Here is a 20016-nt window from a genome sequence, read left to right on the forward strand (position 1 = left end):
ATACTTGTTGCATCATTCGGCGGATGCTTACAAGGATTATACAGTAGCAATGTGAACAAATATGGAAAAAGATGCCTAATAAATGAGATCTAACAGAAATAAAACCCTATTGCTGTGAGAAAAGAATGAGTGGAAGAAAGCAGGTACCAATATCAGCTGCAATTGCTGAAGGAGCTCTCCATGACACATATTAGCTTGAGCTAACTTATAGGCTTGAGTCTCAACTCTCAAGCAGTCCCTTGGAAGTCAGTACCTTAACATTTTGAGCATTTGACTACCTGGCTTTTCGTTTGAAATCCTTTGGACCGGCCAGATCTGAAAGAGATGAATTCATCTCTTCGAAAATAGTCATGGCCAAATCAACCTTCCCCATCTTCTTCAAATTGTCAATCAGTGATCTATAAACATAGATTGATGGACGGATCTGCTGCTGCTTCATATCATTAAAGAGTCTCAGTGATTCCTCAATGTTACCTGTTCTCCCAAAGCTATCAATCAACGCAGTATAAGTAAGCAAATCTGGTTTAATGCCGCTCTCACCCATTTCTCTAAAATATATTAAGCACAAATCCAGTCTCCTAATCTTCCTCAAATTGTTTAATAATGTATTATAAGAAATGAAATCGGGCACCACACCAGCTTCCTTCATGGAAGCAAACTCATTAAGCATATCATTTACACGACCAACACGACCCAAGATATCTAAAACTATATTATATGTGATCAAATCTGGCTTACATTTCAAACCCTTAATATGGTCAAATATCAAAAGAGCCTTTTCTATCTGCCTACTTTTAGCAAAAGCAAAGATGATTCTATTCACAACTATTATACTTTCTGGAGAGGCTATCTGCACTACTTCTTCAATAAAAATCAGTAGCTGGGTACAATCATCTGTCATAATAAAAGCTCTCGCAAAATTAGTATAACAATCTGAACTCAAGGTTCTAGATGACACCAGTAGGTCTTTCAAAATCTGAAACGAAAGATCAATATCATTTGTCTCAGCCGATGCCACCAACACGCAATTATACGCATTGGGAAGGAAGATATTTTTATCACGTAAGGATTGGAGTAATCGAACAGCAGCAGAAACATTTCCAGCCTTGCAAAGCTTTTCAATGTATCCATTACACATTTCCTTTGCAGACTTAGAACCATTTTCAACGGAGGCAAGAATTCGATTCAAAACTTCATTTGTTACGTCCTCTTCATCGAGAGATGCCCCCGTCACAAGTGACTGATAATTGCCACTGATTTTACTTACAGTTGCAAAGGATGGCAAAATCCAAAGGGAAGCAACTGGGACAGATGTGATACAATTCTGTATTAGAAGTACAGTCACTAACAATAAGCTCCAGAAAGGAATTCTTTTTTACAAAAAAAAAAAATCGAAAGTTCATATTTTAAAGTACAAGGTATAAATATAATTTCCATAAATGAAAATTTGACAAGTAATATTTGAAGTCAAATTCAATAACCTAATTACTTTTTTCCATTGACCGTATGAAATGCATCAATCAGTAGTTGCACAACAACTCTGAGCAAAATTTAATCACAGTATGTCTAGTTGAAGCTTTCACTTACAACTTTAGTTCGTCGGAGGAACGAAACCGAGATAGAATCAATGCGGCGTGAAGACGGCGCCGTCACCTTAGTGTACGGTTTGAATCGAGAAACAAATTTGTAGAATCTTGAAGCAGTTGCCATGCCTATTGCCCTATACTGCTGGGCTTAGGGTTTAATGTTAGGGTTTAGAGCTGATAGTGAGAGATAAGAATTGGGAGTTTTTGTTTTGTAATTTAAGGGAAGCGCCTGAGTATTGACTATTGAGAGCTTCCAGTTTCAGGTGACTGTTATTATCATTTAAACATTTTTTTTCTGAAATAACATATTTCTTTCTTAATTTTAAAAATGTCAATTCCATAATTATTTATTATTGCACTCAAATAATTTCATATTTTTTATCTTTTATTTTTCTTATAAGGATTAAATATAAGTTAACAACCCCTTAATTGAGATGGTCAGTACCGTCAAGTACTAATCTAGTGTCAATGAAAGTTTATTCTCTATGCTAAGTTTTTATTTAAATAATATAAAAATGTATACATAAAACAGCTTACAGATTTTCATTTATCTTGCAAAGAAAGTCAATTTTATATCTATTTACATGTCAATAATCTTTTGTTTGGATTGGGTCGGTATTTATTTCCTTAATTTTAAGATAAAAGGTTTGAGTCTTTCTAATATGGATAGAGGGTGTTAATTTATATTGGACTAAACTAAACTAAATATATTCAGTTTATAGTTTACTTCAGTTTCACCTCAAAAATCAATTGGATTGAGGATTGAAAACTGATCAGGTTACATTTAAATATAAATGTCTAAAAAAAATCCTAAATCTAAAAACAAAAAATGATTTCCCTCAAATCTCAAACCTCATTCCCTTAATTGCAAGCTAACTAAATTTTGACACGAAATTATAACCAAAACTCAAATTAAATTTGAAACCGAACCGAACTGAACTAAATTTGTAAACCTCTTTGGGTTGAATACTTGAATTTTCAAATTGAATGGGTTGCAACCCGAAACAATCACCCCTACTCTCCAGTAGTTATGTGAGTTTTTTATTATGCTCAACTTTAGTTGTATTGAACTTTGATATATTGGATTGATTATACATTTAAGTAAGACTAATCCTATTGGATTGTTATACATATACATATACACACACTCACACATACATACATACATTCATACATACATACATCTATATGTGTATATACATTCACACACACATACATATGTGTCTATACACGATATAATCTGTATGCCTTCAACAAGTTTTCCTTTTTATTTAACGATAATCAAATAATCAATAACTTTTCACTACTAATTTTTTATAAAATATTTAGCCCTTAAAGAACTTGAGTAGAACAAAATTTTATTTAAATTGTAAATATAATATATTAATTTTAAACAAAATATGCTCTCTTTCTAGTGTTATTTTAACTTTCGAAATTAGCCCTACATGTATGCTCTTCAAGATTTGAACTTCATGGAATTCTCTTCCTCAACTCATACGGGTTTAGAATTTTGTTATTTCATTCGGCATCAGCAAAATTCAATAATTTCATGTCCCACGCAACTGGATTAGCCAGATGATTAGCAAAATGTCAAAATTAAATGATTAGCAAAATGACAAAATGATTTAGGAAATCTGATAAAGTGAGAGCGGTATGATGATTCAAAAACTATCTTCTAACTGTTCACCGAGTTGAAATTTAAGATTAAAAAGATTGCTAGTGGGTTCCAAGTTGTCTAATTACAATTGTGACTCAGCATCAGGGTGCCTTGCATCTGAAAACACAATAAGAACAATCTACATCAAGAGAAATTTTGTCCTACTTGCTAGTGCATGACAGAAACATAGCAGCTAAATTAGAAATCCCCCATTCGTCCTTCTCCAGAAAACTACAACTCAAGACTAGATTGACATGATGTTAACATACCGGTGCAGATTAACATTATTGCATAAGAGAAAAAAAACTAGGCTTGTAAGAACTTAACTTCTGACAGTTTAATCTCTTTCTAGTTTGTTTTTCTTTTAGAATTGGCACTATCTTAAGGGCTTAGACTTCATGAATTTGACCCGGCTATGCAGCACCCTTCTTCGATTGTTATGAGAGGCAGCATTTTCGTTGCCGCATTCGGCATCGGGCAATCAGCAAAATTCAAGAATAAGAGAGCTATAAATCAAGCATTCTCTTTCATGCATATGTTACGAATTCAAGTTTTCAGCATACCTACTTATGTTTTTCTTTTTCTTGTGCAAATGAGCTCCCCAACAATTTTTCACTTCCATTTCTTGTAGTTTCAGACGCTACCTTTTATTTACCTCCTAAAAGCAGAATCCACTTACTTTTTGACTCCAAAGCAAGGCATGTTTAGGTTTGACAATCAAGTTTCATTTTACACCAAAACCGTCTCCAATCGAATGTCATGTGATTAGCAACATGCAAACGATTTAAGAACTATGTTTTCATTAGCAACATGAAAGCGGAATAATGATTCAAAATCTTCTTTTTACTGTTCATTGACTTGAAAAGTAAGATTAACTGGATTGCCATTTGCCAGTTCGGTTTCAATTTGCTTTAATAACAATTGTGGTTCTGCACCAAGGTAAGGCCTTGCTTCCTAAAACACAATAAGATCAAAATACATAACAAGAAAAAAAAAAAAAAAAAAAAAAAAAAAAAAGCTTATCCTACTAGTTCATAACAGAAACATTACTGCTAAATTAGAAACCTCCCCCTACACATTCTTCTCCAAAAAGCTGACCAGATTGACATGAAACATTAACAATTGAGTGCAGTTTAATATCACATCCACATCAATCTCTCTATATCAAGACCAAAAAGCTAACTTATAAACATTAGCAAGCAAGGGAGGAGCTTCTCATTACATTATTGCATAACAGAAACAAGAAGCTTATATCCCATATCATAGAGCACAAATGAAAACTATTTCAAAACCATAACAATAGTTATGGCTTACAGCATTAAAGCTAAAAGAACTTACAAAGAAACTTGGAAAGAATCATCCATCATTATTACTCAAAGCTATCATCATCAAACCCCAAAGCCTGACAAACAAAACCTTCCTCCTCCTCCTCCTCCTCCTCCTCCTCCTCTTCTTCAATTGAAAAGAATGATTTCCTACCAACCAATTCAGCCACCCTTTTCGCCGCCCCTGAATCCCTTGGGCTCTGATCAACACATTGAACGGTCCTGATCTTAGGCAACACATCACTCATCTTAGCAATGGACGGAGGAGACCCCTTGTTCACCACTACCTCACTAGGAATTTCCCATTTCTTCTTCACTCTAATACTCTCAGTCTTCTGATTTCTCCCAGAAGTCACCAGGTTTTCGCGTGAAGTGCGTCTCTTATCGCACCGATTACTCTCTTCTTTATCATTATCCGGCCAAGACCTTTTACGAGCAGCATCATTTGTAATCTGATTATAACGGCTAGCCACCATTCTCCCAGGTTTCAATGGCTTTTTACTCACTGATTTTTCTCCCTCTCTGAAGAGTTTTCTTGGCTGAATGAGTGAAAGCACATTATCTTCTTTCTTGACAGTCTTTTTGGAACCTACTGTTGTCACCGCTTGAACCTTTGGCGCCGCCGTTTTGCGAGATTTTGGACTAACACTCAGACTCTTCCCCCTCTCTTTTGTAACCTTCAATTCATCAATTTCTTGCAGCTTCCAGAAACAAGATTTCCTCCGATTCTGTATTGATAGAACTGGCGTTATAATCTCTGGCTTCCCCAAAGAAGGCCTTGATTTTCCCGCGGAGAAAATCTCAGCCGGCCCTAAACTCATTCCCCTTCGATTCAGCTTTGATTTAGCGGCCGAAAGCAAATTTTCTTCGCTCTTTTTCATGTGTTTCTGCTCCATGAATTTTGCAGGCACAAACCTTCCTCGTTTTTCTGTAGCCTTTGTTTTGATGTCAATCTTTTCGAGTCGAAGCGCTTCGAGTCTTGACGATAAGCGACTGATCTCCTTCTCAATTTCCTCAATCTCGATGTCAATCTTTCTCTCATCACGCGTTTCCTCTTCTTTAGAAACACTCTTCAACTGCTTCATTTGTGAGTTCTTGATAGAGCTATTCACTTGTAGAGGCTTATTGGGTACACAAGATTTGAGAGAAGAAGTAGGGGATTTATTTAAACGAGGACTCAGATTCTCTTTACTGCAATCCAATTCAAGAGACTGATTCATGCAAACAGATTTCAAGTTAGCCCAGGAACCTTTCATTGCAGTGGAGTCTTCAGATTCTCCGTTGTCGAATGCCGCATTATTCCAAATCTGAAGCTCTTGCCCGTTAAGCGTATCTGGGTATTGAAGAACACTCATTTTAGCGTACTGGGTAAAGGCGATTCTTGAAAAGCGACGGCTTCTTTTAGAGAAAGAACGAGATTTGAAGGTTTTCGTTAAGGGAAAGACAACAACTTTTGAGAGAGAAAATTCTTTATCTCGGAATATTTGAATCTGACGAGATATTTGACCGTTGTGGGAAAAGTTGGACGTTGGGTTATTAGTGATATCTCAGCCGTTAGTTGCTAAACGGCTCCTATAGACGCTCCGATTTGATTTAAAGGTTTAATAAGGAAATATAATTTGCTAGCACTTGAGTGAGTCTGCTGAGTCGGTTGTTTCTTTCTTGATTAACTGTAACTGATGGGGTCCATGTAGAGCGTCGTTTGTTTTGTACTTTCGGATTTCGGAATGGGCTTCATTCTTGGGCAAATCAATTGAGTAAACAACAAAACAAAACGAAGCTTTCTCATGAACGAAACGACGACGTTTTCCCTGGTTTTTATTTTTTATTTTTTAATATTATTTTTTTTATATAAAGAATTACTACTTTGGATAAATTCCTGGAAATTTCCATGAAAAATTTACCGTTGCAATGTTAAATATTCCTTCAAATGTACCCTTAACCCGCCAAAAAAAAAGCATACGACATTGCCTGGCAAGAAAACAATATTATATTTTTTCGACTTTATCATATTTATCAATTGCTTTTATTCATCTCATAAGAAAAATAAAAGAAAAATTCGATTCAAGAATTGTTCGAGACTGATTAGACAATAATTTTGCTTTGTGGCAGCAGATAATAATTCATAATCTCGAATAGAATAATAATCTCTTTCTGTTTCATGTTTTGTGTTGAATCAATTATTTATGCTATTTGTTTTATTAATTTCATTGAAAGAATTTGCAGAATTTTTTTTCCCTCAAATTAGCGTTTTTGTATTTGATGAAGAAGAATGATGAATTTTCACTTCAACAAGAGCTTGGTTTGTTGTATGGCCCACTTTCGCTTCAACTTCGAATACGAAAGGGGAGTTTGGGTTTTTGTTAAATTTGTTTCTCAGAGAGCTGTTATTTGCTAATGGCGTTTTAGTCATTTTCACTTACAAAAGAGGTTATTTTTCACGAATTTCCCATATTCAGGTTAGTTTCCATTAAACGATTGCCGCTTTCTCGGTTGATCGCTCCGGCCTCGTAAACTTCTTATTCTTTTCCAGCTCTATGCGTGCGTGATGGCATTTTAAATGGAGTAATTTCAAATTCGGGGTTCAAAATAACAATGGATCTAATGCGGCAAGTATTCCAAGTTGACGTTCTTGAAAGATACGCGGCGAAGGGGCGCGGTGTAATCACGTGCATGTCAGCTGGAAACGATGTGATTGTATTGGGCACTAGTAAAGGATGGCTCATCAGACACGATTTCGGTGCCGGAGATTCTTATGGTAATCTTTTTTAAACCTATTTTCTATTTTACTTTAATTTTAATTTCCCTAAGAAAGGTTGTGTTCAGTTTAATTTGCAAAGATTTCAACCAAAGATAGAATTTTGTTGCATTTACATTAAATTTTAGGTGGTTACATCTTTAAATGAAGGATGTCTTGATTTGATATTACTGTTTTTCAGTAGAATGTTTGAAATGTATACTCCTCTGCGTAAAGATGAACCTAGCTGATCGAGCTCAATTCAGGAGCTTTAGGACACTATTCCTGAGATTGATTTTACAAAAGGTTCTCAAGATGATCACTAAAATTTTAGTAATAGGGTAAATTCTAGCATTCCAAATTGAATCAAATTACTAGCTTGTGTCCGCTTGAGCTTGAGCTTGAATTTTTTTTTTTTTTTTTTTTTTGGGCATGCTTGTGACTGGATATGGAGTTCAATTAGCCTACTCCTGGTATCAGTTGAACTTGGTCTGATTGCACTTTCATATACGATGAAGCAATGCCTGATTCCTTTTTGTCTATTTTAAATGTAGATATTGATCTTTCTGCGGGTCGACCTGGAGAGCAATCCATACACAAAGTTTTTGTAGATCCTGGAGGTAGTCATTGTATTGCCACCATAGTCGGTAGTGGTGGAGCTGAAACTTTCTACACTCATGCAAAGTGGAGCAAGCCCCGTGTATTAAGCAAACTGAAAGGTCTTGTTGTAAATGCTGTTGCCTGGAATAGACAACAGATAACAGAAGGTAATTTACTAATCACTGTGGAAATTTCTTTTGTGCTATATTGTAGTAAGGTTGGTACATATTTATTGATTTCTGCTACTGTATTTGGTTTAATTCAGCTTCCACAAAGGAAATCATTCTCGGTACGGATACCGGCCAACTTCATGAGATGGCTGTGGATGAGAAGGACAAGAGGGAGAAATATATAAAACTTTTATTTGAATTAAATGAACTTCCTGAAGCTTTTATGGGTTTGCAGGTACCCCCCCCCCCCCCCCCCGCTCCTTCTTTTCTTTTGCTAAGTGGGCTCTGGTCTGCTGTTTGTATATTCTTCCCTGGTCTTCCTTGGATGGAGAAAATCTCAAACACTTTACATATTTTGAATACTATCGATGCAGCTGGAAGTCTCTTTTGTGAGATCAAAGTTGCTAAATATTTGTATTTTTTACCTAATTGCATGTGGGTTTGTCTTTGTCCTATGTATCCAATTGAATGGACTATCAGCCGTGGTTTCCTGCTAGTCTATTTGAAGCTAATATGGATCGGTTGAAACGGTATAACCTTTTGTTAATCTATGAAGACCCTCCTGATTGTTGTTGTTTGATGATGTCAAAGAATGCATGCAGTAGAAAATTGGAATAATATTCAGAACTAGAATTTCAATTAATTTTTCCTCTAGAAACTGAAAACTATTACTTTATTCTTGGATTAAAGTTACCCATTTACACTGCTAATGTACTTACCACCTCAGTCCTATTCTTTCTTTGCAGATGGAAACAGCTAGCTTAAGCAATGGTACAAGGTATTACGTGATGGCTGTTACTCCTACACGACTTTATTCCTTCACTGGATTTGGATCACTTGATGTAAGTTTATCTCTGGTCTCTTTTCTTTCTGCTCGGATGAAATTGGTCAATGTGTTACAGAATGAATGGTAAAATATTTTCATGTGCCAGACTTGCAGTATCAAGTATAGAAAGTATAATTCAAATGGCTCCAAGATAATTCTAAATGGCCGTTACAGTGCTTATTTGCTTTGCAAGATAATTTTATTAATGCATGGTTTGTGAATACTTTGATGATAATCTCCTGGCTTTGCTTCCGGTTGGTTAATGGTTTCTCTTTTAAACGATTGAGTTTAGAGCATCTTTAGAGATGCAAGCTGAAGCCGCATGTACTTTGATGATAATCTCCTGGATTTGCCCTTAGTAGGTCAATGGTTTGTTTTTAAACCATTGAGTTTAGAGGTTCCTTAGACATGCAAGCGGAAGCTGCATATACTCTGTCGGGCATTGACCCTAACAGGCAGATTTGTTTTAGAAACACCAAGCAAGAAGTCATATTTTTCTGGAGAAAAGATTTATTGCACTATTATTTGTATATCTCTGTAAAATCATATATTCCCATTTTGCACTTTGGGCATCCTTTTATCGTCTAAGGCCATAAATTGTTTAGATACTTGTTTTTTCATTTAATCTGTTGATCATGATGGTTACAAAATAAGGGTCTATTTTCCTTTTTATTAAGTTAGTAAGGATAGCAATTAATTTGATCTTAGCCAAATGGTAGTTAAACCTGGCCCTTTCCCCTGCTTCTCACGGGAACTTCATTATTTAAATTTTTTTGTCTTCAAAGTAGCTCTATGTGTCTGTACATCTTTGCTCTTTCAGATACTTGAAATCTTGTTTGTATTTGAGACACTGTTGCTGTCTTATCTCAACATATTGGTCAGAAAGTTATTACTTTCTACATTTTAATTGGATTTTTGTGTTTCTTGAGTTTGTTTATTGATTACTAGATTCTTTATCGGTGACTTGAGGAGATAGTTATTGGCATACAGCCCTCTGTCTACTTATGCAGCAAGACATCAATGCTTACTGTTTGCATTGCTTTTCTAGACTGTTTTTGCTAGCTATTTAGATCGTGCTGTGCATTTCATGGAACTTCCTGGTGAAATACTAAACAGGCAAGTGTTTTCTTTCATGTTTAGATTATTCTAGTATTTAAGCTAGGGGAAATTGGAGAAAGAAATGAAAATTTGGACATGGGAAACTATTTATAGAGTCAAAACTGCTATCCTAATATATATTTTTTTCTTTTTATATCAATCATACATAGTTTCAAAACTGCTACGTTTTTCTTGAATTTTCTAAGTATATAATGTTTTCCTAGTTATGGTGGTAATGTTTTCCTAGTTATGGTGGTCTTCTTTATCAGTGAATTGCATTTCTTTATCAAGCAAAGAAGAGCAGTGCATTTTGCCTGGCTTTCGGGAGCAGGTATATATCATGGTGGCCTAAACTTTGGAGCACAACGTAGGTAAGGAATATCCTTAATTTTTTTTCCTCCAGGTAAATGGAACAATCTTCTAAATTGTTATTGTCTTTTCTCAGAAAATACAGTTTTAATTGCTACATGCAGTGATGCTGCACTTGTGGGCTCTCATCTCAATATAATTTTGCGACATATTCTAGAAGTTTACTGGTTGTTCATGTTTTTTGTACAGTTATGTTGTGAAATCATTGCTTACTTTTTCTTTTGTGAATATTTTGGGTAGTTCTCCAAATGGTGATGAAAATTTTGTGGAAAACAAGGCTCTTTTGAGCTATTCAAAATTGTCTGAAGGTGCTGAAGCAGTTAAACCCGGTTCCATGGCAGTGTCTGAATATCATTTCCTCCTGCTAATGGGAAATAAGGTTAAGGTATGTTGTGCTGAATGCTTATACTACATTTTTACGTATGATGATCTTTTTGGTCAAATTGTCAAATACAGCTACACATTTGGCATTCATAGGTTCTCCCCCCCCCGGGGGCCGAAGACTAGTTGGTTTTGAGTTATAAGGCACTTCAATTTCCTAGGGCCTTTTTTAAATGCCTGCCCATTCATTTTCTAGGATTTATGAAATCAAATTCACAGATTATTGGTTTTTACTTAAGATTCCCTACATAATGCCCCCACCCCCGCCCCTTTTTTCAATATATTTACACTTATATGCTGTGCTTTTCAACTTTCCGTAGGTTGTAAATAGAATCAGTGAGCAAATTATTGAGGAACTTCAGTTTGATCAAACATCAGACTCCATTTCAAGGGGTATCATTGGATTGTGCAGTGATGCAACTGCTGGGGTCTTCTATGCATATGACCAGAATTCTATTTTCCAGGTTTGTGTCTTATGAGAGCTTATTTTCACTGTTAGTGGTACTCGTTACCCTAGTCAGAGAATTTATTTATTTACCTTCTACTTTCTATTTTATTGTTTTGTGACTGTGTTTATGCACATATTCTAGGTGTCTGTCAATGATGAAGGCCGAGATATGTGGAAGGTATATCTGGATATGAAAGAGTACGCTGCAGCTTTAGCGAATTGTCGTGATCCACTCCAGAGAGACCAAGTATATTTAGTTCAGGTCACGTCTAATTGACTTTATGGATGTTGAAACTAATGGCTGTCGAGACATTGACTTCTGTTTCTTATAGCGAAATTATATTATATGCCCCTTGTGGCCTTATATGTTTGTTTATGAAATCTTCTTTTTTTTTTTTTTTGGATTTTTGATTTTTGATTTTTGATTTTTAATTTTTTAATTTTTTTATTCTTTTTACTGTCAGTGTATAACTGGAGCTATTTATGATGCAGGCTGAAGCTGCCTTTGCCACCAAGGATTTTCATAGAGCAGCTTCTTTCTATGCAAAAGTGATTTCTCTGTTTCTTTCTTATATAATGTATACGGATTTAGTTTACTGTGACATTTTAATAGCTATTTTTCTGTATCCTTGTTGGTTTTCTTATTGGTGAAACTGACATTGAAAAATATATCCTGTTGAAATACATAAATATTAACAATAGTATACTACTTATCAACCGATGATACCTTTAAGGCAAAATCTTTTGGTATCAGTGGATATATGAGCATGCACACATGCATCTTATTTTTTTGGCCTATTCAGGACAGATACCAAATGCAAACAATGTTGTTTTTATTTTTCTATCTAGTGTATATCCCTGAAGCTGATGGAAGGTGTTTTGCAGATTAACTATATTTTATCATTTGAGGAGATCACTTTGAAGTTTATTAGTGTAAGCGAGCAGGTAAATACAGAACAATACCTGTTTTTAGCTTTATGAAGATGTGGTATAGAGTTGATTAAATTGATTTCATGCCTTTTCATGTTATATCAAAAATATCCTCACATCTGTGATGGCTTTGTTAGTTTTATTTTTATTTAAGCACATATCTTGCTAGAAAGTTTGGGTTGTATCTGGACTTATTATGCTGTCCAAACTTGTGAACTCTTGGGCTGTTATTGAACTCCTAGTATATTAATATCTTTGACCTTATTTGTACTTTTTTGTAATTGCTCACTAATTATCATTATTGGGAAATACGTGCAGGAATCATTTTTGTTTTTATAGTTATTGACAAAGATTATCATATGAGAACTTATAAACATTGGTCTAGGCTCAGCAAAGAGTAGATCTAACTGAAAGTTCCTTTGAATTTCTGGTGTACTTTGTTTTGAATTCGAGCACTGCATTAAAAACTTATCCTTTGTTTTCTCCTTGCAGGATGCTTTGAGAACCTTCCTACTGCGCAAGCTTGATAATCTTGCAAAGGATGACAAATGCCAAATAACAATGATTTCCACATGGGCAACTGAATTGTACTTGGACAAGGTTTTTGCTTCTTTTTATGCCTAACTCTTGGATGACTACCTTTTTGCCACCTACATTGTGCTGGATGGCTAGTAAATTTGAATAATTTAGCACAAATTAAATGGTAAATTGCTTTGGATTTTACAATGCATCTTGAGATTCCAGGTTTGTTGTTGAAGAACTTTCTGATGCTTTTGTTATTCCTCTTACCTGCTATGGTGGCAAAACAAAGAAAACTTTTTAGTGAAAGCAAAAGAAAATGCCAAAAGAACTTGAAATTGTTCTAGAGATCATTGGTGCTTTTGGAACAATTTTCCTGACAACTGTTTTCAAGAGGTATTTGCCAACCAAGTATTCTAGTCTATGAAACATAAAAATGTTTTAGAATAATAAATAGGAGAACCAAGCATGTGTTAAGATCTTCAATTTGTTTCACTTGTATTATTGTGTGAAAATCATTTTTCTCTTTTTGTAAAAGAAGTTATAAAGCAGCAATAGATATTTACCACTATAAAATAAATGATAATGTTAGAGTTTATGTTTCAACTTTTTAGATAAATCGATTACTCTTGGAAGATGACACTGCTTTGGAGAATCGAAGTTCAGAGTACCAATCAATTATGAGAGAGTTCCGTGCTTTCCTGAGTGATTGCAAGGATGTATTGGATGAGGCAACTACAATGAAACTTTTAGAAAGGTAATTAATTTGCAAGTATTGACAGTGTTCACAATCAGTTTTTCTCCTTTAGACCATTATGCATGTTATAGAAATTATGTCAAATTACCTGCCAAACATTTCCAATTCTTAGTAACTGCCTCTTCCTTCCTTGAGTTCTCGTGTAACAAGTAGGCCATTTTAGTTGCTTAATCAAATACATGGATTTTGGAAATTGTTATGCTTCTTAAGCATCTGGCAATTTGAAGTATATTTCAGTTTTTCTTGTTCGGTTTTGCAAGCATTGTAAGAATTGATGCACTGTGATGCCTAAAATCAAATATTTATACCTATTTCTTGTACTTATGATTTCACCGTAATTTGCTTTTGCAAAATCAAAAGTAGCCTAAACACTCTTTCAATTATTATTATTGTAATTTTTTCCTTTTTTTTTATGGTACAATATTCTGCAGCTATGGTAGAGTTGAAGAACTGGTATTTTTTGCTAGTTTGAAGGAGCAGCACGAGATCGTAGTTCATCATTATATCCAGGTACTTTTATTTCCATTTTGAAATATTTACTTGTGGGATACTGTTCTATTCATTACCCATTCTTCTCCTCATGGATATTTACCAGTTGAGTTTTTCCTTTTCTAACTATTTTCAGTATTTGGACTTATTTTATTTACTTTTGCCCCATAAAGTTATCTGGAAATTGTTTTTTTTTTCCTTTTAGCTGGTGCCAAAAATCCAATTTTTTTTTTTTTTCCCCTTTGAGGTTTGTCCTTGGGTAAGCTTTCCCTGTTGTGTAATCTTTCCCTTTGGTTGATAGTGGATATTGTTAACAAGAGAGAGGAGCTAATTTGGTATGGAATTAATTTATATGGTTAACATTGCAGATTCAGATGATCCATTACTGTTTTATTTAAAGTTTTGCAACAAGATTATTCTTGAATTTGACTTGAAGTTATCTATCCATTTATTTGCTTATGTATTTTGTTTCATTCAGCAAGGAGAAGCCAAAAAAGCATTGCAAATGCTTCGAAAACCTGCTGTCCCAATAGATCTTCAGGTACAGATCAAATTCCGGATTTGGAACATCGAACCTTTAGGACTTTACCCATCACTTCAGTGCACTGGTTGCCGGTTCTTCCTGTTTTGTTTCTTCATTGTACTCAAATCACCAGTTATTTATCTTCATCTTTTACCATATCAGCTAGCTGACCTTTCATGTTTGTCAGAGACCATTATTCTTGAAAAGACAATTACTGATGGTCTTCCTACTTTGCAGTACAAATTTGCACCAGATCTTATCATGCTTGATGCATATGAAACGGTGGAGTCATGGATGACCACAAACAACCTAAATCCAAGGAAACTGATTCCTGCAATGATGCGTTATTCAAGTGAACCTCATGCGAAGTAATCTGCAGCTCTCTATTTGCATATTTTATCTGTTATATGTTTCTTTCACATCAATGATTTGAGTTCATGTGCCCTTTTTTTCCCCTCCCTGGTTGTATCTCCTCAGTAAATATGTCTAGGTCCAAAGCTGTGACAGCTGAGTTAAAAACTTTGTATGATACCATGCGGGTGCCACTACTGGATTTCCTTACCCCTTTGGCTTTTCACTGAATTCATTTTGTTAGAGATTGCAGCTGTGCACATCTTGTTGATAGATACATTCAGTGTTGGTCATTGTATAAATGTTAAAGTTATTAGGAAAAAATTGTAAATTTAGTTTTGTTTTGTTACTGACATTGCACAGATGTTGAATTAATATATTCCCTTTTCCTTTCTTGCAATTAGGTCTTGACACTGCTTTTTGTTTTAATTGTTATTGTTCCCATTTAATTAGGGAGGCATATCTATCTAGCAACATTATAATTTTGATATAATGGATGTATTTTTCTATTTGACACTCTGAAGTTATTTATTTATGCAAATCATTAAAATGCAGGAATGAAACCCATGAAGTCATCAAATATCTAGAATTCTGTGTTCATCGCTTGCACAATGAGGATCCTGGAGTTCACAACTTGCTGCTTTCTCTGTATGCCAAGCAGGTTGAGATACTCACTGTAGTATTTTAAAATTATGTTTTGAAGCAACACTACCAAATTATATTTGTATTTGTGTTTTGCATACTCCATCCCATAATATAACTGATTTTATTGTCGACCAATGTTAGGTGAATCTCATTATTACTATTATCGTCTGTTTACATCTTGAAATCCTTGTCTTGCCATAGAATACCATACATTTGTTATTTATTCTGAACATTCTTGCCTTAATGTCTAACATTGTTGTTTTGTGTGCCCAAGATATAATGATGACATTTTATGGCCTGTTCCATTGCTTCTGTTCTGTGGTATATATAACTACTTGAACATATCTTTGATGAAACCATTTGGATTCTTTAATGAGGAACTCTCAAAGATATTTCAGTAATTTCCAAGTATATTTGAAATTATGTCATGTGTGTGTGTTAATGTATTTATGATTTATGCATAGTGCAGCCAATGTGATAGTGTGGAAGTCATATTAGACACAATTCTAAGTCTTATTCTCTGTTTGTTTGTTAAGACATTTAACTTTTTAAATTTTCCTTCTCGTATTAAATTAGGAAGATGATAGTGCCCTTTTGCGCTTCCTACAATGCAAATTTGGGAAAGGACGAGAAAATGGCCCTGAATTCTTCTATGATCCCAAGTACGCCTTGCGTCTTTGCCTCAAGGAAAAGCGAATGCGTGCCTGTGTTCATATATACGGCATGATGTCTATGCATGAAGAAGCAGTTGCGCTTGCTTTACAGGTGATATGTTATCCTAATGCTTTCATGGTTTCTTTTCATATTATGTCTATCCAAGTACTTCTGTTTGTTCATAGCTTTTTTATAATAGTCCTTTCATATTATGTATCATTTTGCATAATCTAATGTAATCATTGCTGGAATTTTGTCTCAAAACCACACTGGCACTAGAGTTGTTCAAATCAATTACTTACAAATTAAGATGGATAAATCTAATTCTAGAAATGCAGCACCTCTGCTGGTTGTATTATACATATATCACTATATCAGGGATTCAATCAATTTCTCACTGCTGGGGATGGGAGATTAGGGGATGGACTGAGAAAAGCTTCACACAGGACTCTCACGGAAAGTTTCTTGCGGTTTGTTTGGGTAGTTTTTATGGAGGCATGAAATATCTACGGTCAATGTTGTACTCTTTTTTTTTTTTCAAGAAGGGTCAATATTGTACACTAAAAGTTCTTTGATTTCAAATTCACAGGGATTGGGTCTGAGTGACTTCAATCATACCATATCAAATGTAAACCTCAAAACTTTGGATCTTGTCTTATGTGGATCTCTTTTCATTATACTCTTGCTTGTTAAAGCTAAAGCTAGAGTGTGAGGAGTGACGTTAGTTAGTGCTTATTTGGTTGGTATAGTCATTGAGTTGTCTTTCCATTTTTTTTTTTTAACATTATGTATCTTGTACTAGTTCTTCAGTACTGCAATACAATAACAATGTAGACTTTTATCCTTTTCTCTTTGCCTGTATAGCTCATTCTCTCTCTATCCGTTAACATTGCTGAAGTACATTATCAAAGACATTCTAATTGCACTTCTCAAAGACATTCTAATTACACTTCTGCTTTTGGGTACTAGGTTGACCCCGAGCTAGCTATGGCCGAAGCTGATAAGGTTGAAGATGATGAAGACTTGAGGAAAAAGCTTTGGCTCATGGTTGCAAAGCATGTAATTGAACAGGAAAAGGGAACTAAAAGAGAGAATATTCGGAAGGCAATTGCTTTTCTGAAGGAAACTGATGGACTTCTTAAGATTGAGGATATCTTACCATTCTTTCCTGACTTTGCATTGATTGACGACTTCAAAGTTAGTCCTATCATTCTGGGTTTTGTTATAGTGTTCAGTAAACTTATCCACTCTTTCCTTAGCTTACAACTGTATTGAATTGGTATATTTTTTTCCAATCTTGGCATATAAAATATCTATTGTATGTATAAAGCATATTATTGTTTTTTTGGCATTCAGAAAATTTTTGCTAGTTTGTATGGAAGACCACACTAACTCTGTTGTGGTAATTTATACGTACGCTCATTCTTAAGTTTGTTCTTTCATCAAACTTGTGAATGTTAACTTTCTAATCTGTCTCCAGGAAGCGATTTGCTCATCGCTGGATGATTATAACAAGCAAATTGAACAGCTTAAACAGGAGATGAATGATGCAACACATGGTGCTGACAACATCAGAAATGATATCAGTGCTCTTGCTCAAAGATATGCTGTCATCGACCGCGACGAGGACTGTGGGGTATTGCTCTTCCTAATATTTACTTCTATTTGATACCGTTGATGAAGGGTGCACTTCATATTCTGCTTAAAAGCATACTTTTATCAGGGAACATTTTAGAATGGAACTAAACCAATATAATGCTCAATTTGCTTCACCTTTGAAGTTGTGCCTTACAGTTTGCCAAGATCTCTTGATTTGTGTTCCCACCATGGTTCCGTCTTTCCGCTTTCTTCCCTGTTCGTCTAACCATCATCTTGTTTCATTTAAGTTTTTACAAGATTATGAGTTAAGCTCTTATTGGTTTTGTTTTGGATATTCATTCGATTCGCTGTGGTGCAGTCCATGTTATTTAATCCTATTATTCAGCTTCATGCCTTTATTATGACATCTTAATCTGTAAATCATCAGGTCTGCAGACGTAAAATCTTGGTTGCGGGTAGGGATTATCGCATGGCTCGGGGTTATGCATCAGTTGGACCAATGGCACCTTTCTATGTATTTCCATGTGGACATGCTTTTCATGCACAATGCTTGATTGCCCATGTGACCCAGTGCACCAATGAAACTCAAGTAAGTGTTGTTGATATTGTTTTGTCTTATAAGCGGCTGCAGTCGGGCTGGAATACTGTGGCTTCTGGTGGGCTTCACATTAGCCACACAAAAGATGTAAAAGTTTTGGTTTTCAGCAAATATGGATGCATGCAGTAGCATGAGATCTATATATGTTGCGACTTACAAATTTGCCACTGAATATCTTTATAAGAAATTTATATGGTGTATTTGGCAAATTTGTTAAGTCAACATATATTCCATAAGAATATTCGCAGAAGAAATTTAGTCAATACACCTGATCAGTAAAAGATATGAACAGCCGTGACAGTTTCTGTCGACATTAAGATTTGTATTACACTTATTCCTCTATCTCTTATGGTCTAAGCATCACTGGACAGCTCAGAAGTTATAGTCAAGTTATAGGATGATTATCTTAGCATATAGTTACCGTTCACCTCAGCCCATCCTGCCCAAGATCTCATGTTTCTGTGGCAAGACCAATTGGGCTATCCTTCAGGGATTTATAGGATGAATAGTCATTTCAGGTTTTTCTTTTCCTTTTAAATACAGTTTTCTGAAAAAATGTTGCAGGCAGAATATATACTGGATCTGCAGAAGCAACTAACTCTATTGGGTAGCGAAGCAAGGAAGGATGCAAATGGCGTCACAACTGAGGATTCCATAACTAGCATGACCCCAACAGATAAGGTTTGTTTTCTCATTTCTGGGTTGCACCTGGGCTAACATACATTACTGAATGTGAAAAGTCTGAAATAAGAGTGTTCGTCTGATTGGCTATGACGTTATATTGAATTTTCTGTTGCATTGCATTTTGATGGGCACGAGAGTGAAGCTGAGTTTCACTCTGCTGAATGTGGAAGTCTGAAATAAGATTGTTCGCCTATTGCCCATGACAGTATGTTGAACTTTCTGTTCCATTGCTTTTTGATGAGTTCCAGAATGCAGCTGATTTATCTCATTATTAAGATCTTCGTTAATGTGCATTTTTAATTTATTACCATCATTCCTCAAAAATTATTCATGGTAACATGGAATTTAATCAAATTTATGGCTTTTGTGCACACTAGCGATTTTATAATGCTTCTAGTTGTTTCACGAAGTAAAGGTTTTTCAAATGTGGACCGAAATTGACTGATACAATTACATTTTTATTGTTTGAATTTATGGGCAGCTTCGATCACAATTAGACGATGCAATAGCGAGCGAGTGTCCATTTTGTGGAGACCTGATGATCCGCGAGATCTCTTTGCCATTTATCGCCCCTGAGGAAGCGCATCAGTTTGCTTCGTGGGAGATAAAACCACAAAACCTTGGAAACCATAGGAGCCTTTCTTTACCTGTGTAACAAGTTCTGTATGTGGATACCGTCAAGTTGCACGTTTACATTGTGTTTGCTGGGGAACTGGTTCACGACCAAATATGGAAGCTCTCTTCTTGGTGTAACATCTCGTTTTTTGCTGTCCATGAACAACGCTTCTATCTGTTATTTATTTATTTATTTCCTTGCTATCCTTTCTGGATAAAGGGCCTCCTTGAGCCCACTCATCAGGCTCCCTCTATTCATGTAATATATTGATCTCTGTTGTACTATTCATGCGTGGGCATAAAATAATATTATGGAGTTCTAGAGATGTGGAATGCCCCTTCTTTCCCAGGGTCGTGGCTTTACCTAGCAACAGTTAACTGAATTTTAAAATTTTATTCCTCCCTAAAAAAAATGTATATTATTTTGTTAATTTTTGGAATTTGGATGGAAAGCG

At 35.2% G+C, this 20016-nt stretch overlaps 3 protein-coding genes across 4 annotated transcripts; 1 reads left to right on the top strand and 2 right to left on the bottom strand.

Moving 5' to 3' along the window:
• Positions 1–143: 143 nt before the first annotated feature.
• On the bottom strand, positions 144–1860 carry LOC102613327 (pentatricopeptide repeat-containing protein At1g11900). The gene is made up of 2 exons (XM_006469775.4): positions 1588–1860; positions 144–1324 (listed from the first exon to the last, which is right to left on the bottom strand). Exons 1-2 carry the CDS (start codon positions 1708–1710, stop codon positions 275–277), a joined length of 1173 nt encoding a protein of 390 aa, XP_006469838.1. The 5' UTR covers positions 1711–1860; the 3' UTR covers positions 144–274.
• Positions 1861–4407: 2547 nt separating this feature from the next.
• On the bottom strand, positions 4408–6100 carry LOC102613031 (uncharacterized). Its single transcript, XM_006469774.4, has one exon. It carries the CDS (start codon positions 5921–5923, stop codon positions 4613–4615), a length of 1311 nt encoding a protein of 436 aa, XP_006469837.1. The 5' UTR covers positions 5924–6100; the 3' UTR covers positions 4408–4612.
• A 526-nt stretch (positions 6101–6626) lies between these two features.
• On the top strand, positions 6627–19887 carry LOC102612233 (vacuolar sorting protein 18). Of its 2 annotated transcripts, XM_052434524.1 has the most exons (24): positions 6627–7027; positions 7102–7326; positions 7860–8072; positions 8171–8310; positions 8822–8917; positions 9950–10017; positions 10269–10370; positions 10609–10753; positions 11070–11213; positions 11340–11459; positions 11690–11746; positions 12083–12142; positions 12620–12727; positions 13261–13403; positions 13835–13913; positions 14371–14433; positions 14653–14783; positions 15322–15427; positions 15988–16176; positions 17035–17262; positions 17546–17701; positions 18092–18253; positions 18827–18943; positions 19428–19887. In XM_052434524.1, the coding sequence occupies exons 2-24, from the start codon at positions 7164–7166 to the stop codon at positions 19599–19601; spliced, it is 2964 nt and encodes a 987-aa protein (XP_052290484.1). In that variant the 5' UTR covers positions 6627–7027; positions 7102–7163; the 3' UTR covers positions 19602–19887. The 2 variants fall into 2 exon arrangements, with proteins under 2 accessions (XP_052290484.1, XP_024950433.1); XM_025094665.2 differs by having other exon boundaries at positions 6627–7326.
• Positions 19888–20016: the final 129 nt, after the last annotated feature.

Source organism: Citrus sinensis, chromosome 2 (genome assembly GCF_022201045.2).
Source record: "Citrus sinensis cultivar Valencia sweet orange chromosome 2, DVS_A1.0, whole genome shotgun sequence".
NCBI classification, from domain to species: domain Eukaryota; kingdom Viridiplantae; phylum Streptophyta; class Magnoliopsida; order Sapindales; family Rutaceae; genus Citrus; species Citrus sinensis.

What these genes read in the sequence shown, in the direction of transcription:
- LOC102613327 (XM_006469775.4), bottom strand. Translation starts at nt 1,710, where the DNA reads ATGGCAACTGCTTCAAGATTCTACAAATTTGTTTCTCGATTCAAACCG. An exon ending in TCCTCCGACGAACTAAAGTT is followed by an intron (nt 1,325 to 1,587) that starts GTAAGTGAAAGC and finishes CTTCTAATACAG; the next exon opens with AATTGTATCACATCTGTCCC.
- LOC102613031 (XM_006469774.4), bottom strand. Translation starts at nt 5,923, where the DNA reads ATGAGTGTTCTTCAATACCCAGATACGCTTAACGGGCAAGAGCTTCAG.
- LOC102612233 (XM_025094665.2), top strand. Translation starts at nt 7,164, where the DNA reads ATGGATCTAATGCGGCAAGTATTCCAAGTTGACGTTCTTGAAAGATAC. An exon ending in CCTGGTGAAATACTAAACAG is followed by an intron (nt 10,018 to 10,268) that starts GCAAGTGTTTTC and finishes CTTCTTTATCAG; the next exon opens with TGAATTGCATTTCTTTATCA. An exon ending in AACTTTGGAGCACAACGTAG is followed by an intron (nt 10,371 to 10,608) that starts GTAAGGAATATC and finishes TATTTTGGGTAG; the next exon opens with TTCTCCAAATGGTGATGAAA.